This window comes from Chaetura pelagica, unplaced genomic scaffold (genome assembly GCF_000747805.2).
Source record: "Chaetura pelagica isolate M959 unplaced genomic scaffold, ChaPel_1.0 scaffold191, whole genome shotgun sequence".
Lineage (NCBI taxonomy): Eukaryota > Metazoa > Chordata > Aves > Apodiformes > Apodidae > Chaetura > Chaetura pelagica.
The window spans coordinates 2,307,124-2,327,622 of NW_009952440.1; the positions used below are offsets into that span (position 1 = coordinate 2,307,124).

The 20,499-nt window shown below is 40.1% G+C and overlaps 1 protein-coding gene across 1 annotated transcript in view; it reads right to left on the bottom strand.

Moving 5' to 3' along the window:
• The window catches only part of RASGRF2 (Ras protein-specific guanine nucleotide-releasing factor 2), a gene marked incomplete at its 5' end in the record, with an annotated part of 128,110 nt that overhangs the window by 66,330 nt on the left and 41,281 nt on the right, over nucleotides 1-20,499 (bottom strand). Inside the window, 7 exons of the mRNA XM_010008411.1 lie at nucleotides 1,699-1,808; nucleotides 3,309-3,502; nucleotides 3,968-4,047; nucleotides 5,125-5,378; nucleotides 6,977-7,066; nucleotides 7,706-7,853; nucleotides 15,732-15,838. Of these exons, the coding sequence (XP_010006713.1) occupies nucleotides 1,699-1,808; nucleotides 3,309-3,502; nucleotides 3,968-4,047; nucleotides 5,125-5,378; nucleotides 6,977-7,066; nucleotides 7,706-7,853; nucleotides 15,732-15,838 (983 nt within the window). The remainder of the gene's footprint in view (nucleotides 1-1,698; nucleotides 1,809-3,308; nucleotides 3,503-3,967; nucleotides 4,048-5,124; nucleotides 5,379-6,976; nucleotides 7,067-7,705; nucleotides 7,854-15,731; nucleotides 15,839-20,499) is intronic.

Genomic DNA, 20,499 nt, shown 5'->3' on the forward strand with positions numbered 1-20,499 from the left:
TTAGACTATTCCTGGTCTCATCTGACAGATGCCACCAAGCTAAAACCCCTTCACAGCAGACAGAATAGTACTTCTTTGTAGACTAGACTGCCACAACCTTGAAGTATTTCCTTGCATGTTTTATTAGTTTCAGCACATTGTAGAGTTCCTGTCCATGACCTTCAGGTTCCCACTCTGCTCTGCTTCAGTTTACATCTCAAGGTACCATCCCCTCCCCCCTTTCTTCCTATCATAACCACAGCATTAATGGCTCACAGCTTACTTTTCTTCCACTTCTGTTCACAGGCATTCTCTCCTTACACAGAGAAATACAGATTTTTTTTCAAGGCTTAAACCCAGAGTTTATATGGTGTTGTGATGTATAGAGTTTTCCTCAATTAGGACCAGACTGCACTATCTGAAAGTTCCTCCTCCCTCAGAACTACCTTAAAGGGATGGAAATGAGTCACAAAGTTTTATATTTATGGTCTATACTACCTGCCTTATGAGCAGAAGAGGATCAATCAGTCTCAGCCTCCAATTCTGAACCTTCAGTGATGAATTATTTGGATCAGCAATGAACTCTGACTTATGAGATAAAGGCAATTCAAAGCTGATTGATCAGCTTATGCACATAACTCTGTCCAGAGAAATGTTGTCCTTTGCTTGACTGTAAAGGACACATTGCTACTTTCTGCTTCAGATGGCCTCAGAAGAGGGCAGAACTTGCTGAACACTAAAGGAATCAAATGTGGACACTTCTGTAAAAGATACTGCCTGCTCAGCTCCTTAAGAGTTTAGAGATGAAGAGGAGTCATGACCTGACTCAAACAGCTGCCTCTATTAAAGACACACCAGGACAAAAAGGAAAAAATAATAATCTCCAAATGAACACGGAGTTTGCACAAGATTGTAATATCATCTTAACAGAAAAACAAAACTGAGCAGAGCATGCAATTAACAAAGCTATAAAGCAATCCCTCTTTTACAACTAAATATTCTCCAACCATATCTTTGGTGAATATTCAGACGCTCAAGATTCATATTCTGCAGTTCACAGATAATTTCTTTGCTCAGGGCAGAAAATTCTGTTTCCCAAAGATAAAAACCAAATTTCTTACTGGGCAGACAGAGGTGGACATCTGAGAACTGTCTGGGAGTTCAGGGAAGAGCTTCATTTTGCAGGTTTTTACAGGGAGCACGAGTTATCAAAACACAGCCTTAATTCCTGTTTATCTGACATTATTTGAAGCATCATTATTCCACTAATGCACATAAACTAGAACACAGATTGAGAACTCAGTACTTAAGACCATAATTAATTCCCATTGTCAGAGAGTATCAGAAATACCCTTTTTCAGTAAACTGTGAAAAAGAAAATTGTTGTGCTCATTTCCCAGGAGTAGGCAGTTCCTATAGCAACTCTTATTCTCCCCTACCCAAAATACAAGAAGACACTTGTAGATTTGTGTTAGCAAAAAAAACCACAAAACAAACACAAAAAAACCCCTAGAAGCACCAAAATACTAGATTGTGGTATTTTTGTGGGTTTTTTCCTGATCTTTTTTTTCCTCATCTTTGTTTGGTTTGGTTTTGATCATGTTCTTAAAAAGATATATATTTTTAAAATAACAAAGCCAAGCCAAAATAAAGAAACCAGATTTTTAATGCCAAAACCTTTTATTCAATATTATTCAACATAAGATAGAAAAATCTTACCTTGAAAGTTCTTCTAGTTTAGATTTAGCAAATTCAAGGCTTTTTCGCTCAACATGTTCATGTGGTGTGTGAGCCAGAAGTTCATGAAGTGTTATAATATACCTAGGAATCTTAAAACAAATCAGGTATAAAATCAGTAAATCCTTTAAGGAATAATTCTAGTACAGCTTTTTGTTAAATATATGCCTTTACCTTGGTCAAAAAAGTTTTGCAGTCTTTTTTACGTGAATATGCACAGCTAAATTATTATACATACATTCCAAATGTAACTGCTGCCAAAAATACTGAACTTCTGGGTGAGAGAGACTGTATACATACATGTATGTTTTCAATTTGAGGAAGCACAAGATCTATTAATCACATTTTAAAGGAAAAGATCAGAGCAGAGGCAGCCACAAAGATGACATTACATTTCACTGTTTCATGCTGCTATCCAAGTGGCAACAGAGAAAACTTTCAAAACTCCCTGGGAGTTCCATACATAACTTCCCTCAACTTTAATAGGATACGTGTGTCTAAATTTCTTGTGACTCTGATGATGCCAGTTGTCCTGTTTGCATGTTGATAAAATTCCCATTGCACTATCAGACATTGAAGAATATGCAGTACTTGACTACTAAAGGCCACATCTAGCCCAAGAACCTTGCTCATTACTACTTTGGGAAGTTTCAAGGCTTTTAACCAAAACCAAGTGATACTGCAGTGTAACTTGTCTTTACAGAATAAAAGGTATTTGGGAGAAGAGAGATGACTTCTTCCTATGCTGAAGTGAGAAGCCATCAACAATAACACATGAACAGGACCCACTCTCCCCCTTCTAAGATCCCATGACCTGTAAACTCCAAAACTTTATGGTATACAAGTTCAAAGGTAAAAAAAAAATGTATTATTACAGGTGCTAGTGGCCCTTTAGGCTAATACAATAATGCAAATGCAAAAATGCAAAATTATGCAGCTTTTTTAAAATCTGTTTAGTTTGCCAGTAACTGAAGAAGCTGAGGGGGTTGACTGTTCTCTTGATGACTAAAACGTTAGGTCAAATGCAAAAGACATGACATCATCTGACCAGTGTTTCACAGACCTCTTAAAACAGCTGCAAATAACTAATCCAGGCAGAGGAAGACAAAATATCAGAAGGATAAATAAAGTTTTCAAATCCTTTGCACTGTATTTTTCATTTTCTAAAGACCAAGTCACTGGAGAATAAAGTGGGAAGGAAGTTTCAAAACGTATTCCTAGCAAAATGCTTGGGGCTGCTGTACCCTGTTATACCAGGTGTATTATACCCTTCTGGAATTCTCTGGAATCCTGCAGCAGGAAGAAGTCAAGCAATTATTTCTCAGCTTTTCTTCTTTTGGCCCTAGTCCTTATCCCAAATTCCCCTTCAACACACATAGGATTCTGAATGGAGATTAATCAGTATAGTTGGAGAAGATCTCTACAGGCAAAGCTTCAGTATAATAATGAAATAAATGAAAAATAAATTCATTGCATGTGAGAGTGTTTTTGGTTAAACAGGAAGAATCTTCCATCAATCGTTATGTCAGCAACACAAATTCAATCAACCAAACATCAAAAACAAATAGTCACAAAAAACATACAGGGACTACCTGAAACATGGGGTAAGTAAGGAAAGTTTCCAGCATCCGCCCCTCACATGCTGGGTTGGCTTCATATTGCTTCAAGAGTTTGTCAAAATCTCTGTTTTGCTTACAGTTTGCCAGCACTTGCAGACTATATTGATGATTCCGAACAAATTCTTGATATATATTCAGCATTGGCAGCAGAATGTCAAATAAATCAGCTAGGAAAAGACAAGAAATGTGGTTTGTTTGGTTTTTTCCCAGCTACCCACCTCTTGAAATAAATTTTTAAAGAAACCACTCTGTTCTACAAAAGTGAATTACTAAAATCAGCTCTGTTTCCAATACACTGAGATTTCAGAAGCACTAAACTCTGCTCTTTCACCTGACAAAACATGGCTGTTCTGGTTAGCTAATAATCAGAAAATATCACTGAAAATTCAGGGGCCCTTGCCTAATGAATGCTGAGGGTGGAGGCATTTTCATCTACAGACTGGAAGACAGTCACTACTGCCCATGTGGGACTCCCATTACACCAGATCTTGTGGTGTTAGTCTTGGATACATGTTCCATTCAAAAAGTACTTTTAAAAAGTCCTGTCTTAAAAAAAAAAAAAAGACCTTACTGTAATTAAAAATAAATATTAAAATTAAAATCTTACCCCTAGAGAAAACACAGTAACTTACCTAGGATTAAGGTAGGCCAATTAGCTATTCTTGCTTTTAAGCCTTGGTGAAATATCTCATGAAGAAACATGATTGTTTCACTGAAAAACAAGTATTTAAACAATATAAGATAATTCAGGTTTAATTTTCTGGTTAATAGTCCACAGAGAAACGTCTCTTCCTGGTTAGTAGCATGTTTTGCACTTTGCTAGAAAAAAGAGAAGATAGTTATTATCATGGAAGTGCTTCCTTGTATTGCATTGTTTAAAATTTTAATGTAGTACATCTAAAAATACATAGTATTTGGTGTAGAAAGTATATTCTAACTCTTCAGTTATTTTAAATAAAAGCATCTATTAAATAACACATTCCACATAGTTTAAGGCACAGGTTTTCCTTGGCAATGCTTTCAGTAATTTAAGAGGACCAGGAAAATGGAGAAACCTCAAGCCAGTGGTGGTCATCTACATTCTTACTTGCTGCTGCTTAAGATTGGAAGCTTAAAACTTTTATATAACATGAAACATGAAAGGTCAACAGAAGTAGGGGACAATTCATAAAGCATATAGTGATCTTTAATGCACTGGGAGAGGGAAACCTGTCTCATAACTAAAGGAACATGTTCTGTTTGTTAGAAGTTTGGGGCAGACTTGGACACAATCCTAATCCTGTATCAAATGTTAGATGCCTGCTGGCTTATCTGTGTATACTCATCACAGTGCTACTTGGATGCTTAATGCAAGGAACAACTATTTTTTTGTAGGTTATGAAAAGACAAGTGAGAGGGAAGGAGGCTCCTTAGGCAGGACAACAGCAAAGAGAAGATTTGAAGTACTCATCCTCAGGGTCTCATCTGGATCATACAAGGCCACTAAGTCCAATTTTGCTCTCTTAAGAGGAAAAGAAACAGGAAAGGTGACAGCAAATAATGAAAACTGCCCCAAGAGGCACCATTAGTCCTTTTCTTTCTAGAAGAGGAATAGGCTAAAAGGAGGCAAAGAGGACCAGGTGGTTTGAAACAGCAGCACCTTGCCTTTTGCCCCTGGAAACATGGTCTACCCCAGTGACATTGCTTACACCAGAGCAAAAAAACCCAAAACTGCCAGGCCTCACTACTGCAAACACATGGGAAGAAGTGGTCAGAGAAACTCCCACAAAGCAAACAAAATCTCTCATACCTGTTGAGAAAAATGCTACTAACATCATCGTGACTGATAGGTGGCTTCTTTGAACTTGCAGCCATTCTTAAGGGTCGCAGGAAACAGTTCACAAGGACATAAAGTTGATGCACATATTCAGATTCAGCCTCCACCATGTTAAAAACTATCTGATTCCTTTTTCTCATACTTTCTGCATGAGGAGAACAAATATAATCTTGGACAATAGTTTTCCATTTTCTTCTACACAACCAGCCTCGCATAAAGCTCTGGACCTAAAAATGGATCAAGCGGAAAAGAAGAATGAGAAAAAAACATTACATGACTTATCAAAAGCTCTTCATTGTAGAAATAACCCTCTAAATTAAACGGCCCCATTAAAAAAAAAAAAAAAAAAAAAAAGGCTGTTGCCCTTATTGATATGTAATTGTGCTTTTTAAAAAACCTTCTGTTTGTGAATGAAATCCTCAAAAATACTTTGTCATATATGTAGCCAGGAAACAGACTGAAAATGGATCACTTACACATCAAGGCACCTTTCATTGAAAGCTCAGATATTGTACCTTTATATATAACCTTCCCTCCACTTCCAACCTGCTACGTGGCGTGCAGGTTTTTTAACTCCTTTTACAGCCCCTTACACATTTCTCTCATCCCCCCAGAAGGATTGTGCAAATCTTCCAGGTAACACATTGCAAGATGGAGTTGATATCATTACTGTCATAACACTAAATTAGTTGTAAAACTCACTTTGCTTTGTTTTTAATAAATGCCAGCTAGCATGTATATTTAAAGATAAATCTCAGTACATCACTTAGCATCAGACACCTAGTCCAGCAACATCATTATCCAGAAAAGGCTGGGGTTTTTGCATTCTTAAAAAGCATCTCTATGTCATGGAAAAATCTACTTAAGCATAAGAGCCACTGAAGTTACAAAGTGGATTCAAGATTACAGAAAAAGTCAACATCTGACCACAGAAAATTTCATTATGTCTTTTCCCGGATCTTGATGTGAAAACTATTCATCTTTAAAGGGAAATGTAAAATCTCAGTGGTAGGAGTTTAGTTTGAATAAAGAACTTCAAAAAAAAAAGGGCCCAAATAACAAAACAATCCAGAAAATTCACATAAGGGCACCCTTACGTACAGTGCTGACCCTGACTCAGACTGTGTGACCCAGAAAAGTCAGAAACTAAGTCCACACACCATACAGGGTATTACACAATTTAAGAAACTGAACACTACCAGAATACGGTTGACACATACTGGACCCCATCTTCAAGCATGAATTCCATTCAAGCTCATGCAGTAGGATTTGTGGGAGTCAGTGCTGGGCACAGGTCTGTAGCCTGGTTATATCCAGCCTTAAGAAACAGTGTCAAAAGCTGCACATGGAAATGCTATATGGATGGGGACAATTCTGCCCCTGTTATTAAAAACATGGGCCATAGTATCCTAGAACAGACACCATCAAGCAGACTGGCTGACAATCTAAACTCTGCATTTTCAATACTTGCACTCCAGTGGCAATGAGAGCATGTAAGTCATTCTCTTGTATCTTTATAAGCCTTTTTATAGAAAGGAGCACAAAGTCACTAGACACTTGATTCCCACAGGACACAGCCTGTGACTTAATTTCAATGTTTAAAAGAAGTGAATGTAATGTGCAAGCTTCTTTAAGCAACTTAAGTTGCAAATACACCACCAGATAAATGTGGCACTGAAACACAGGAAGCTGATACAATTTAAGAGGTTTAAGTAGGGGTAAGGCAAAAGGAATCTTGTTGTTTGACTGTACTAAATGAAGACTCAACTAATTAGTACAGCCCAAATCCCACCATTCTGTTAAGCACAGAAGTCTGTGTGTTTACCTTCTTAATTTTTTTTATATCTGGATCTTCATCTTCCTGGTTGCCTTGATAAGGTCTCATTCTTTCTTTCGTTTTATTGAGAGCGACAATCTGACAAAAACAACCACTCATTAGATGCTTTTTCAAGGTTACGAAACTCTTAGTTACAGAACTAATAGAAAAATATTTTCCCCTTCTTCAACTCTGTTAAAGCTGCACAGAATGACAATCATGTATTTGGTCACAGGGACACTGACACAGTTATCTGAAAACCAGCAAGGTTTTCGATCCAAATGGGGGAAGGACATGAAGAGAAACAGTTCTCCTCTCAAAACCAAATGTGCCTCTCAAACTTCACCAGCTCAAGGCTGCAGAAAATAAATAAAACTCAGCATTTTGTGAAGCAGAGCACTTTGGAAAAATTTTCAGTGCTGTCACAACCAAAGATAACGTGTCGAGAATCAAATTCCTCATGTGAAGACAAGTGGGAAATACTGCAATCAATGGCACCCATACTGCAAAGCAATGTGTCATCTTAAAAGTCTCTCACAAGGAAGTGATTCAATCAGTTGAACAGTCCAAAACAATTCTAAGAGAAATATTTAGCCATGGGTTCACAGGGGGACTAGTATATATTAATCTTATGGGTTTCCATTATTTTCATAAATATTACAGAGATATTTAATATTCTTGCAATGCACAGAGCAAAATATTATAATTCAATGAATGTTTGATGGCTCTGGCACATACCTCAGATTTAAGCCTTTCAATTTCTGTGTCTTGATCTTCCAGCTGATGTCGAAGCTGATTGGCTGCAATCTTTTCAGTCTCCACAATCTGGACGAGATGAATGTACTTCTGCATTAACACCTCCCTTTCAATCAGAATATCTGAATAACTAAAAGGGAAAAGACATCAGTAAAAACAGCCAAACATTGGCTCCCATATCCCGTTATGAGATATTGACAAATTAAACATTCCACCAATGCCAACAAACCTGCAAAACTGTGTTTATTTGGCTTAATATATAGGGAAGAGCTTGATCACAGATCATCCAACCTTGCAGTGCTCAATGTCCATTTTAGACACAGGTCCTAGCAGTACCTAGCTTCCCAGTATCCAGTTAGTGACAGCAAAATAATTGCCCTGATCTTTTTATGAGCTTCTAATTCTCAGACTAAGCCAAAGAATTCTATTAATTCCATTTATTTCATTTATTTTTAAGCACTGGGGTTTTTTTCCATTTTCAGAAGGACTTGGGGGAACATCTGGCACTTCTTCAGAACTATTTCTAATTCTCTTCACCTGTCCTATGCTTTATGGAAGGACTTCCATAATAACTGTTGTTTTAATTTGCTAGCACCTATCATATTGTTTAGGCCAGTTTGAGATTACTCAAACAAATGTATTTATTCTAATGAGGAACTATGGTATCAGTCTTTTTTTAGCTCTTGGGCAGGAAGCTGTCCTTGTTTTGTATTTTCCTGAAAAGGGACAGTGTCCCTAATGCAATTAGATGTCACAATCAAAGCAGTGATGAGCATCATGCTGTAACTACTGTTCTCAGCTCCAGGCAAAGGATAAATCAGTTTCTTCCCTTGCAACATCTTCATCAAATGGTTCTTTCACGGGATTCTGTCTCCCCCACTTAGGTAACATGGATGTGCAGAAGATGCAGAGTCCTACAACATGCTTGTTTGCTGGATTTGATTCAGCAGAATCTACAGACATGTACTGCCTCTTTACCTAGGTTTTTGGGAAGCTTGTTTCTCTGAGGTTAAATAACTTTGATAGAGACCAAACTGCACAAAACACAGCAGAATTAAGCCCTAAACCTTTGACAAAAGATGTCTTGCTATTTTATTGTCTACCAGTGAAACTTTTTCCCAGTAGACCAGGTTGCTCCAAGCCCCATCCAACCTGCCCTTGAACACTTCCAGGGATGGGCATCCACAGCTTTCCTAGGCAACCTGTGTCAGTGTTTCACCACCCTCATAGTAAACAGTTTCTTCTTAATAGCTAGTCTAAATCTTCCCTTTTTCAGCTTAAAACATTCACTCCTTGTCTTATCACTGCATGCCCTTACAAAAAGTTCCTCCTCAGATTTTCTGTAGCCCCTTAAAGAACTGGAAGGCCACTATAGAGTCTCCCTGGAGCCTTCTCTGCTCCAGGCTGAACAGCCCCAACTTTCTCAGCCTGTCTACAGAGCAGAGCTGCTCCAGCCCTCCAATCATCTTTGTGGTCCTTCTCTGGACTTGCTCCAGGAGCTTCATGTCCTTATGCTGGGGGCTCCAGAACTGGACACAATACTGCAGGTGGGGTCTCACAAGAACCAAGCAGTGGGGGAGAATCCCTTACCTTGACCTCCTGGATATACTTCTATTGATGCAGCCCAGGACACAGTTGGCTTTCTGGACTACAAGCACACTTCTCATGCTGAGCTTCTCATCAATCAACACCCCCAAGTCCTTCTCCTCTGGGGTGTTCTCAATCCATTCTCCACCCACCCTGTATTTGTGCTTGGGACTGCCCCAACCCAGGTACAAGACCTTGCACTTGGCCCTGTTGAACTTGAGGAGGTTGGCACGGGCCCATCTCTCAAGCCTTTGCTGACCTTGGTGTGGTCAGCAAACTTTGCTGAGGGTGCACTCGATGCCCCTGATCACGTCCCTGACAGATGTTAAACAGTGCCAGTGCTGACCTCTAAGGAACACCACTTGTCACTGGTCACCATTGGGACATTGAGCCTTTAACCACAACTGTTTTGTGTTTGACCATCCAGCCAAGTCCTTATCCACCAAGCCATCAATCCATGAAGTATTTGTCTTTCCAATTTACAGACGAGGATGTCACACAGGACAGTGTCAAATGCCTTGCACCAATCCAGCTAGATGACATCACTTGCTCTTCCCTTACCCACCATCTCTGTGGCTTTGTCACAGAAGGCCACCAAATTTGGCAGGCTCTGTTTGCCCTTAGTGAAGCCATGCTAGCTGTCACAAATCACCTCCTTATTTTTCCATGCTCCTTAGCACAGCTTCCAGGAGGATCTGCTCCATGATCTTGATGGGCACAGAGGTGAGACTGACTGGCCTGTAGTGTAGTTTCCCAGCTCTTCTTTTCCCTTTTTGAAAACAGGGGTTATGTGTACCCTTTTCCAGGCAGTGGGAACTTCAATGGACTGCCACAACTTCTCTAATGTGATGGGTTGTGGCCTAGCAACTTGATCCACCAGTTCTCTCAGATAAAGGCCCCAGAAGTGCTACCGGCAATTATAACTGATTTTTGTACTGAATTCAGACCAGAGTTATGGTTCATTGGATCACTCCATGCTAATTATACTAAAGCTGTTCAGGCAGTCAAAAGAACCAGGCACTGGACCTGGCCAGTCACATCAAATCACACTTTTGAAACACAAAATGCACAAACTAATGAACTCTTTATGAAAAACAGGCAATACAGCTTGGGATCAGAGGGCAAAAAAATTTGTAAGGGTAAGAAACACACCTCAAATCATTTTTACCATAGGATCCTTTTAATAGAGATACCAACTGGAAGTCTTTCAGAAGGGTGGCTCCAAACAGCTAGAGGAGGTTTCATGCACCCAAACTATGTCAGTTGTGGAATGGCTTACAAGAAGGGCATAGGTGTGTGGGGAGGGGAATGCTACCCTTGTGTGAGAACAGTGCAATGCTGAAAACACATAATTTGTGAATGTGTTACTCATCAGACTCACAACTCCTACTAAAACCAGCTGTTCCCATTGTCCTGGCACTCATTTAGACAGGAAAATCTGAGTATAGGAATTCATCTGCAAACAAACTGAGCAGAACGGTACCTTATCCTATTATGCAAAATTGAGACAGAACTCAACAGCAGCCATGAAGTCCAGACCAAATACAATTAAAAGGACACTCCTGGCTGCACAAGCTGGGGCTTCACAGAGCTGTTATTAACTTGTAGATACTATCTCTAGACCGTGTTTATTGGTGGGTTTTCAAATGTTCCTTTAGAAAACAACTACCACACCGATCTCCTGGAGAGCCTTAATTACCAGTTCTGTGTCCAAGCTATTTAAAGTGCTGTCCACCAAGACCTACCAGCCTCCTTGAGGGGCTTAAGAAGCCCTTTGCAGCACACTGAGATGCCTGCTTCTGGAACATGGCTCTTGCAAGGGACAGAACTGATTTCTAAAAAGTGCTGTGCAAGGAGTCCAGGAGGTACAGTCACCTCTGGCACATCATGTTAGGCTGTGTGACAAAATGCTGATCTTAACCTATCTGGAGAGACACCAGCCTAATCAGCTGGCAGGTGAAACACATCACAATTAGTGAGTGGAAAGATCTCCAAATCACCTTTCGGGCTGAGAAAGGTTACCAACTATAGGGATGTGAAGCTTACCATGGGATACAGAGAAGATCATTTGGGGATTGTACAAGGCTTGTTGTGGGGCATTTAAGGGAAGAAACAATGGCAGGGTAATGGAAGGATGAAGGAGGCTTGAGGAGGAGCAAGTCTGGGAAAACAGAGATAAGGGGACAAAAGGGGATGCTGATGTAACCAGCACATCTGTCTGTTCATTACCATTGCCTGGCCATGCTCTGCACCTGATCACATTGTCCATCACACCCTCTTATTAAACTCAACTCCTAAGTACTTTCCTGAGTGAGGGGACTCTGTATATGCATCCACAGAGCTGTAAGTGCCAGGTACTGGAGCAGGGACCCAGGGGCTGTGGGTGCCTGTGTCTGCAGTGCCACTGGCCCACGGGAGGGTGTGCAAATCACTGTGTGATCACCAGCCACTGTCACACCATGACAGCTGCTGAGCAGGATTAGTTGCTGGGCAGACAGGTGTTAAAGATGCAGTAAGTCTAGGCTGCATCATCAGAGACTCTGACTTGGCTACTGGAGGGCACAGGAGATCCAGCCCAGCTACCAGTAAGACAGGGAGGTTGGGTGGCTGACTGAGGAACTCATTTGCACATGTGTGTGTGTGCCTGTGACAGCTGGAGAAGAGAACATCCAAGGCTTAGCTACCAGCCAGACTGAGTGTGCAAGGCAGGTGCAAGGGAGAGATCCATCGTACTTGGGTCTCTAAGTCTGCTCATGTGTGCAGGGTTGGGACGTGTGTGCTTCCAGATGTCAGCAGCTGGGGAGAAGGAGGACCCAGGAACAGCTCTGGCACACACTGCATGGCTAGGCTATTGACTGGCAAGTCCAATGCTGTACATAGGCCTTGGATGTATTTTCACACTAACATACCCTCACTCTGAACAATCAGAGAGGGGAACAGGAGGAGGCTGGTGGTGTTGTCTGTGCCCATTGAGTGATGAATGTCCCTGTTTGTGCTGATCCGTGCAACCAGCTGTGCTCCTATGTACATATGCATGCTTGTTTGCATCGGAATTACATGCCCAGGATGAATTCTGGCTCAACAGGAGTACAGGGAGCAGTGGCAGCCTCTCACCTCTATGAAGTGACTGGTTCTTGCAGCCCCTACCACTTTGGATCTCCCTAGACACAATTTTTAAGGCAGATACGAGATTGCTTTGCTTATGTTTTCAGCTCAATTCTCTCTGCCTCATTCCCGGCCAACTGAAAACTATAAAACAGTGGCTATTATAGCACCAAGCCTCAGCTAATACACTTTCTCCAACATCAAGGCATTAGTAGCAAGGCATTTGCTCTGAGCTTCCAGGCAGCTACCACACTGAGCTTACAACTGCCTGCAACTGCTATATGAAATACATCCCACATTAGCAAGCAAAGTGTGCCAACAAATCTGAGAGCAAGTCGAGTTTGGGGTTTTTTTTAAATCTATTCTTTTCCTGGTCTTGTGTTGTTTTTTTTTTAGTTGCTGGCTGGAGGGCAGTAGTTCCTCATATGCTTTAAACAGAGAGCTAGCTGAAAGAACCACTCCCACTTCCCCCTCACATAGCAAATATGCTCTCCCACATCCCATCCATGTGCTTCTTTCCCCCTGTGCACTGAACACAGGTGTGTAATGTGGATGTGCAGGGAACAGACCTGGAGAAATCAGACATACTAAAAGGAAGCTGGTAAAAAATAAACATCATTCCTTTTAGCACAAATCAGTTTCCCAATTAAGTTCACACTTGTGCCTGCATGAGAGGAGGGTTGGTAAAGGTGTGGGAATGAATGGTTGACATGAGAATGACAGCTGCTTCCTTCAGCAGCAATGTGGGCTTATGCAGGACTAAAGCACACATGAAACCACAGCCTGAAGCACTTAATTTAATTTAAAGTTTTTTGCATTAAATAATTTTAAAAAATTAAAATATAAAACCATGGAAGAATTTGTAAGAGAGGGTGAAAAGTTCACCTCAGTGTATTGAGAGTGAAACAGTTTTTTTCATAACAGACTCAAGTTCTAGGACAAAGCAAAAACAGGACTTCAGCATGGACACCTAACACCCATTTGTCCACAGTGGAACATGGAGAACAGTGAGACTTTAAGTGTAATTTTTTCAACAGCCTGCATATTACCACAGCTACTGATGGGGATGGAACCCTACAGAAAGCAATTAAATATCTCCATTTCACAAATGTCAACATATTCTCACATAAGAGGCTGTTCCCAGGCTTATTTTCAATTTAAAAGTAGGGGCTATGTTGTCAATACCTCCTAGAGTTTTAACCTAAGACACCTGAGATTATACTACAAAAAAAGTGTCTTCAAAGGGCTTCACAAAATGTCATTTAGCAATTCAAAACAAACACCTGAGAAAAGGGCTAGAAGTATCTTAGGCTAGTCTCAAATGAACAGGGGCACTGAAGAAGCAGTCAAAGTTTTCCCATTTGTCAAAAACACTGAGAAACTTTGGAAAAAAAAAGTCTTATAATGATGCAGGCAAAGTTTAATCCCTGAAGCAAATCTGTTCTATTTTGTTTAATTACATTGGGAAGAAAAATCTTACACAATAATCTAAAAGTATTATTTTAACTTCTTTGTTTTGTACCTTTGGTAAAAGACCCAATGGTTAGGAAACTAATTATGCAACTCCAAGCTGTTTTACTAGACACAATTTAAAGCAAATAAAAGCAGCCTCCAGTGAAGTAGAAAACCATCAGAACAATGAGGTAACCACATACAACACTCTATGTTTAGCAACTAAATGTCCGAATTTTTTTGTCACTTGTTGATATTTGGTTCAAGAAAAGTATACTAGAACAAGAAAAGCCATGTCCAAGTCTCTGGAAAATTTCTCCAAGCATTTAGAGACCTTTAGGGAAACGCAGATTAAGAAAATAAAAAGGCTGATCTTTCTTACAAGCTATGACAAGAGACCCAGATGCCTTCTGAAGGCTGCAGTCATAAACTTCTGGTGGAGTCCAAATTCAACCATCCTTATCTTGAACCTCATCACTAATTTCTTCTTAGCAAGTTTAAGTTCTTAGTAATTTCAACTCTGTATTTCTTAATATTGGCCTAATTTTCTGTTCAGTTCTGCCTTGGAAATTAATGTGTGATACATTCATGGACTGAACTACCCAAAGCTGCTTACCTGGTGTTTTTTACACCAGGTAATGTATAAGAAGAAAATCATCCTGAGAACCGAAAACTGAAGGATCCTGCTTCCCCTGAATGCCCTGAATGCCACAAGACAAAAAGTCATGCTTCTTTCTTCACCTGCTTTCAGTTATACTTCACAAAATAAATTTATCCAGATTCGGAGACAGGGTGAAGACCTTCCTTCTCTCCTCCTCCCTCAACAATATGACATATCCCATCAATGGATATCCTTTGCTGGGATGGGCTGAGAGCTCAGAGCATCATAGCTTCTCAAGATCTGAAATAATGTGTGCACCCAGAGGGCTATAATGCCAAATGTAGTTCACTGAATACCATGACCCAGTAGATGCTTTCCAAAAAAAGGATAAGACCCCATCCAGTTAGATACAAACCCTAAAAAGAAGATGCAGATCCAAAGCCTCAATGCCCAAGCAGCTTCAGGGCCTCGTTTCACAAGTTCTAAATTAAAAACTACTAGCTGGTGGTGTTCATTTTTAGTTATAAAGCAAAATCACTTTGGTTTACATGGCTCATGTCCTAAGCAACTCAGAAACTGCCTGGTTCCTTGAGCGTTGCCATGGCACTGTAGATGAGCTGAGGTGAGTGTCTATGAGAGGAGGCTGGAGAAAGTGCATTCCAGCAAATACATTTGCCTCTGCAAACTATTTCACAAACCTGCAGTTGGATGATTTTCATTTAGAGTACACTGAAAACCTCCCCCATCCACCTTGCAGACCTTTTCTCAGGGAAAGATTACTGCCTGGCTCTAAGTCCTACTGCATTCCTTTCGACAAGACAAATTGCTGTTCAGGCCTTCAGTTTTGAAGTTGATATATTATTTGTTGCACTTATCATCACAATGGTTTTATCCCCCCTTTCTTAAATTTATTTCTGTATAAGAGCTTTTTAAGAAACACTCATTTATTCACTTAGCAAATAATGTATTTCTTCACTCATATAACACACATTGTCTCTAACAGAGGACTAATCCTAGGTTTGTTTCCAATAAAAGAGTATTCCTCTTGAACTAATTTCAACTGCAACACAATCATTCATGAATTATAAAATACCCTGACACAAGCATGAATGATAAAGGCATTTTTTTTCTTATATCCACAAATGGCAAGCAATACACAACAAATCTGCTGTAACATTTATTTCTGTTTAGAGAGCAAATTTAGACTTTCAAATTATTATCAACTTATTTAGAAGAAAATGGATTAAAAATCTGATTTCATACCTAGCTTGGTGAATAGCTTCTACCCATTCATCACCATCAACTTCATCCTCACAACGGAGCTCCAGTGGCTTCTGCCCTTCATGGCCAAAAAGAACAGTAAAGTAATGCTGCAAATTAGAACAAGAAACAAAAAAGTTCACAAGCCCTTCTAAGGAAAATAGATACCAAAAAAATTTAAAAAACAAAACAAAAAACTTTTTAAATGCAGCCCAAATTATTGCCAACCTAGGAAGGTATTTAAAGCTATTAGTCATGAAACATGGATTGAAGTTGAAAGTGTATCTTTAACATATTCTCCTGTGTATTAAGGTAATAGCTTTTGTGATACTTACTGTGAGTTATCGTTCTTAAGCTCCCACATACAAGACAACAGAATATAATTCCCTAAGCAGCTTCTGTAGTTGAATACAATAGTGTGACTGTCGTGGGGTGTCTGTAGTTCTTTTTCCCTTACATTTTTTCACCTAAAATTTTTCTGAGATGTTAGCACGAGACAAATCTGGCACTGCCACCACTTCCTCACAAGAACACAGGTAGTGCACTGGCTCGAGCTTATTTCCTCACCTTTCCAAAAGAACAAAGGAAGTGTCCTTTCTCATTCATCACACTCCCAAAACATCTTTGACTTTCTTTCAAGAAGCCCCATGCATAATTGTCATTACAACAACTTTCTGTTTTCACAAGAAAGTGCTGTTCACATAAGACTGACATATGCTTCAATGGCATTTCTACATGAAAGATGTTGCCCACAGTATGTTTCACAGAACACAGAATTTCAGGAAGGTTTTTGCTACTTTCAGAGTGCAGTAATATTAGTAATATCTAGTGGGGAGGGGAAAATCCCCCAGTCTCATCTACCCTAAAAGCCATTTCACAAGGTTGGCCATTTACAACTTTATTTTGCATAGCTTGCACTTTAACTTACAGCCAGGCAGAAAATGGAATTCTTCCAATGTAGATGAAAACAGTAAGAAAATACTCTACCTAAGCACACACATGTAATTTCCACAGGTGTCTTAAATGCACCCATTAATAAGACAGCTGTTTCACAGGCAGAGGGACCTGTGGAGGGACCTACTGAGACACAAAACAATCATGTTATTAGGTCCAGTGTTATTCAAGAGCTCGTACGTCTAAAGATGTACGGACCAGATCTCTCAGTTCTCTTTATTACCTAGAACTTCTCAATCCCTGTTCCACCTTCATCCCAGTTAACAGGGAAGTGAGTATAAGCACATGCAGCAGCAATTACTTTCTGGGGTTTAAAAGCAAATTCCAAACTGGCTCTAGTCAGCAAGAGAGGTATGTAATTTGCATTGTCCCACACCATTAGCCATTGTTTGCAGCAGTAAGAAACCCGAAGTGATGTCAACAAACATTCTGCCTTCCTTATCAAACCCACAGCTCAGCTGAAAAAGCCCCTCTGAGCCGAACACCCCATTGGAAATCAAGCCAATACAAAACAATACAAAACACCTCAGAACTAAAAGCTGAGGCAGGAGCAACACAAGCATAAAAAGAAACAGAAGGGATAAAATTTTACCTACAGAGAATTGGCTGCAGATATTGTCAACACTGGTAACTACTTTTGTTCACATAAAAAGAGATTATTTCCACTATTTATTAGTCCTCTCCAAAACACCTGGCAGCCTGCTGTGCAGGTACAACACAGGAGCTGGCTGTGCCCAGAGCAGGTTCAGTGCACCCCAGATGCATGGGATTCATTACACTGGCTCCAGCTCTGACTGCTGCACCTGCACTCGCGTCCAGGTTTGTGCCTGGGGACCTCACATTTACAAAACCCAGCTGCCTCTGCATCTGAGTACACTCGTATGTTGGGTTTCTTTTCAGGTAACATGACTGTACCTACAGTGGCACTCCATAAAGAGAATGTTATTAATTTACTAAATTATATTAATTTACTAAACATTGTTACTTGTATACAAATCTGTTCACACAGAAGACCAAAAGCACTGCAGAATTAGCAACAGATCAACAAAACAGACACAAGGCAACATATGAACCAGCATTCATATTTAACAGGCTATACAGAGAAACTCCAGGCTCAGATCCACTAAGTTTCAGAAACGAACCAACTCCACAGTGCAGACGATCAATAAATCACTAGAAGAACAACCTGATAAAATTGTGGGTTTTCAGTGGAGCATATAATTTAAACCTGAATTCCATGAATAGAAGGAAACACTTAGTCAGGTCCACAGGATTCTCCATAACAGTGATAGAGAAAAACTTCTATAACAATGCAGTGCAGTTGCAAACAACATACAGGACACTAAAAAGTGCAGCAAGATTGCACACAAATGTGTGCTGTTTATCGACTGGGACAGTCTATTTTTACAAGTATATTTAAAGATAAATCACACTGTTCAGAGCTGCATTTTATGTAACAAGTTATTTGTGTTCCATAAAGCTGATACGTATAAAATTAGAATAAAGACACAAGTGTAGACAAGCACTGGATTTAATCCCATTGTGTGGGGATTCAAGTTAAAGGGAGAGACAAAATTACAGCCCTCTCTACTTCTTTCCAAGTGAGGCAACTCAGATGTCTGCTGAGCAAGACTTTCAGCGACCTCACGTAACAGAATTCAGACTTAGAGGTGTGCAGTTGCTATGGTGATGGGCATGATCTAAATGCTTAGTTAGACCAAGAAAATGCACAAGTTCAGACAAACCTAGGGGACTATACTACAGTAGGACTGTACACAATGGAAACAATAGCTAAATTATAAAAGACATTTGCTTTCAAAAGCTACTTTAAAAAATCATGTATCTCCTCCAACCCCTCAAACATGCATATTTCACTCAAGCATCAGCACCACCTATCAGATCAGTTGCCCAGAGTATTCAACTCTAGAACAAACAAAGTGCAAGAAAATACTGTAACACGCCTCCAAAAAGAATCTCCAAGTCAACCTTGAATTCTCTTTTTTAAAATAAACAAATTTACTGCAAGAAAATAAGATGGTATCTTCACTGCATTATTTTATTTTCAAGTTGATTATGTTTGTGCGTGGGCCAGTATACATTTATATATAGACATATATTATTTTAGCACTGCCATTCAATCTGCTAAATAGCTGGGCTTTCGCATCCCTGAAGTACAGTAGAGGTGAAAATCACCTTTCTGCATATACATTCCTGGTTTCTATAAGTGATGACAGTAAATATTTAAGAGCTAGAGGACACACATCTATTGCTGTCATAATCATTCACCATGCCTGTTGGACTAGTAAGTAGGCTCTCATGTTTCAAGCTAAGCACGTTGTTTGGTTGGACAATTGTATATTATTGTTTAATGTGAAAGTCCTTAAGGTCATAGAAGATAAAATGAACATTCAGTATTTTTACATAAAACAGATTCAGTAATTTCATTTTAAGGCGTCTTTTCAGTATTCAGGCATGCACAAGCAAAAAAAATTGTCTCCATTTACATAAAAACATCTTTGGTGGAGTTCTCCAAAAGAGAGTTTGGAAATAGAAGGAGGGGTTGGACTAGATGACCTTTCAAGGTCCCTTCCAACCCCTAACATTCTGTGATTCTGTGAAAGCCCAGCATAATAGTGTACTCTGGTCTTCTTTCACTTGTGGTCTTAATCCTGTTTCAATCTTGTCTCTGAAGTGGAGATGCCCATCAGCTCATTCCTTTTCACCATAGGAAGAAGCTCTGATTAGCAGCAGGTACAAGTCATAGATGTGATACAAAACAATAGTCACCCATCTTGACCTTTTGTTCTTTCCTTGATAGTCAGACAAGATAGTGCTTGCTTGCCTACGGAAGGTATATCATAGAATCACAGAATCAAAGAATCACAGAATATTAAGGGTTAGAAGGGATCTCCAAAGATCATTGAGTCCTTGCCAGAGCAGGGTCACCCAGAGCACATCACACAGGAACAAGTCCAGATGGGTTTGAATGTCTCCGGAGAAGGAGACTCCACAACCTCTCTGGGCAGCCTGTCCCAGGGCTCTGTCACCTGTACAGTGAAAAAGCTTTCCCCTATGTTTACGTGGGAACTCCTATGCTCTGTCTTGCACCTGTTGCCCCTTGAATATCACTGGACATCACTGAACAAAGCCTGGCTCCACTCTCCTGACACTTGCCGTTAACATATCTGTAAACATGGATGAGGTCGCCCCTCAGTCTCTTCCAAGCTCAAGAGACCCAGCTCCCTCAGCCTTTCCTCATCAGGGAGATGTTCCACTCCCTTCATCATCTCTGTGGCTCTGCACCGGACTCTCTCAAGCAGTTCCCTGTCCTTCTGGAGCTGAGGGGCCCAGGATTGGACATGACTTAGTTCTTATAAAACTGCCCAGATAACGGCTGGATTCAAAATAAGACAGTAAAAGCTCTGAAGTTGCCACTTCCCAAAGGGGAAACCAAGCATCTTTCTCATAAAAAACAAAATTAACCCAAGTCAACCAACAAACCAACCAAACCATCCCCCCCTAAAAAAAACCCCAAACAAAACAACCAAAACACCCTCTCAAAACCAAACCAAAACAGAACATCTCAAATTATATATGTCCTGTAAGAGAAACACTTTTAAGGTATTCTGAGATAGAGCTTCCACCAATACAGACACCCTACAACTAAACTTCCTCACAGCAGGGTATCATTCTCCTTGTGACAAACAAGAGCATTTGCTGTTGATGAAGTCAGTCACTCCAACATGGACACTGCACTCTCCAGCACGTGGGGACCATCCCATGGCTCATTCTCCTCACTCCACCTCACGCAGAAACT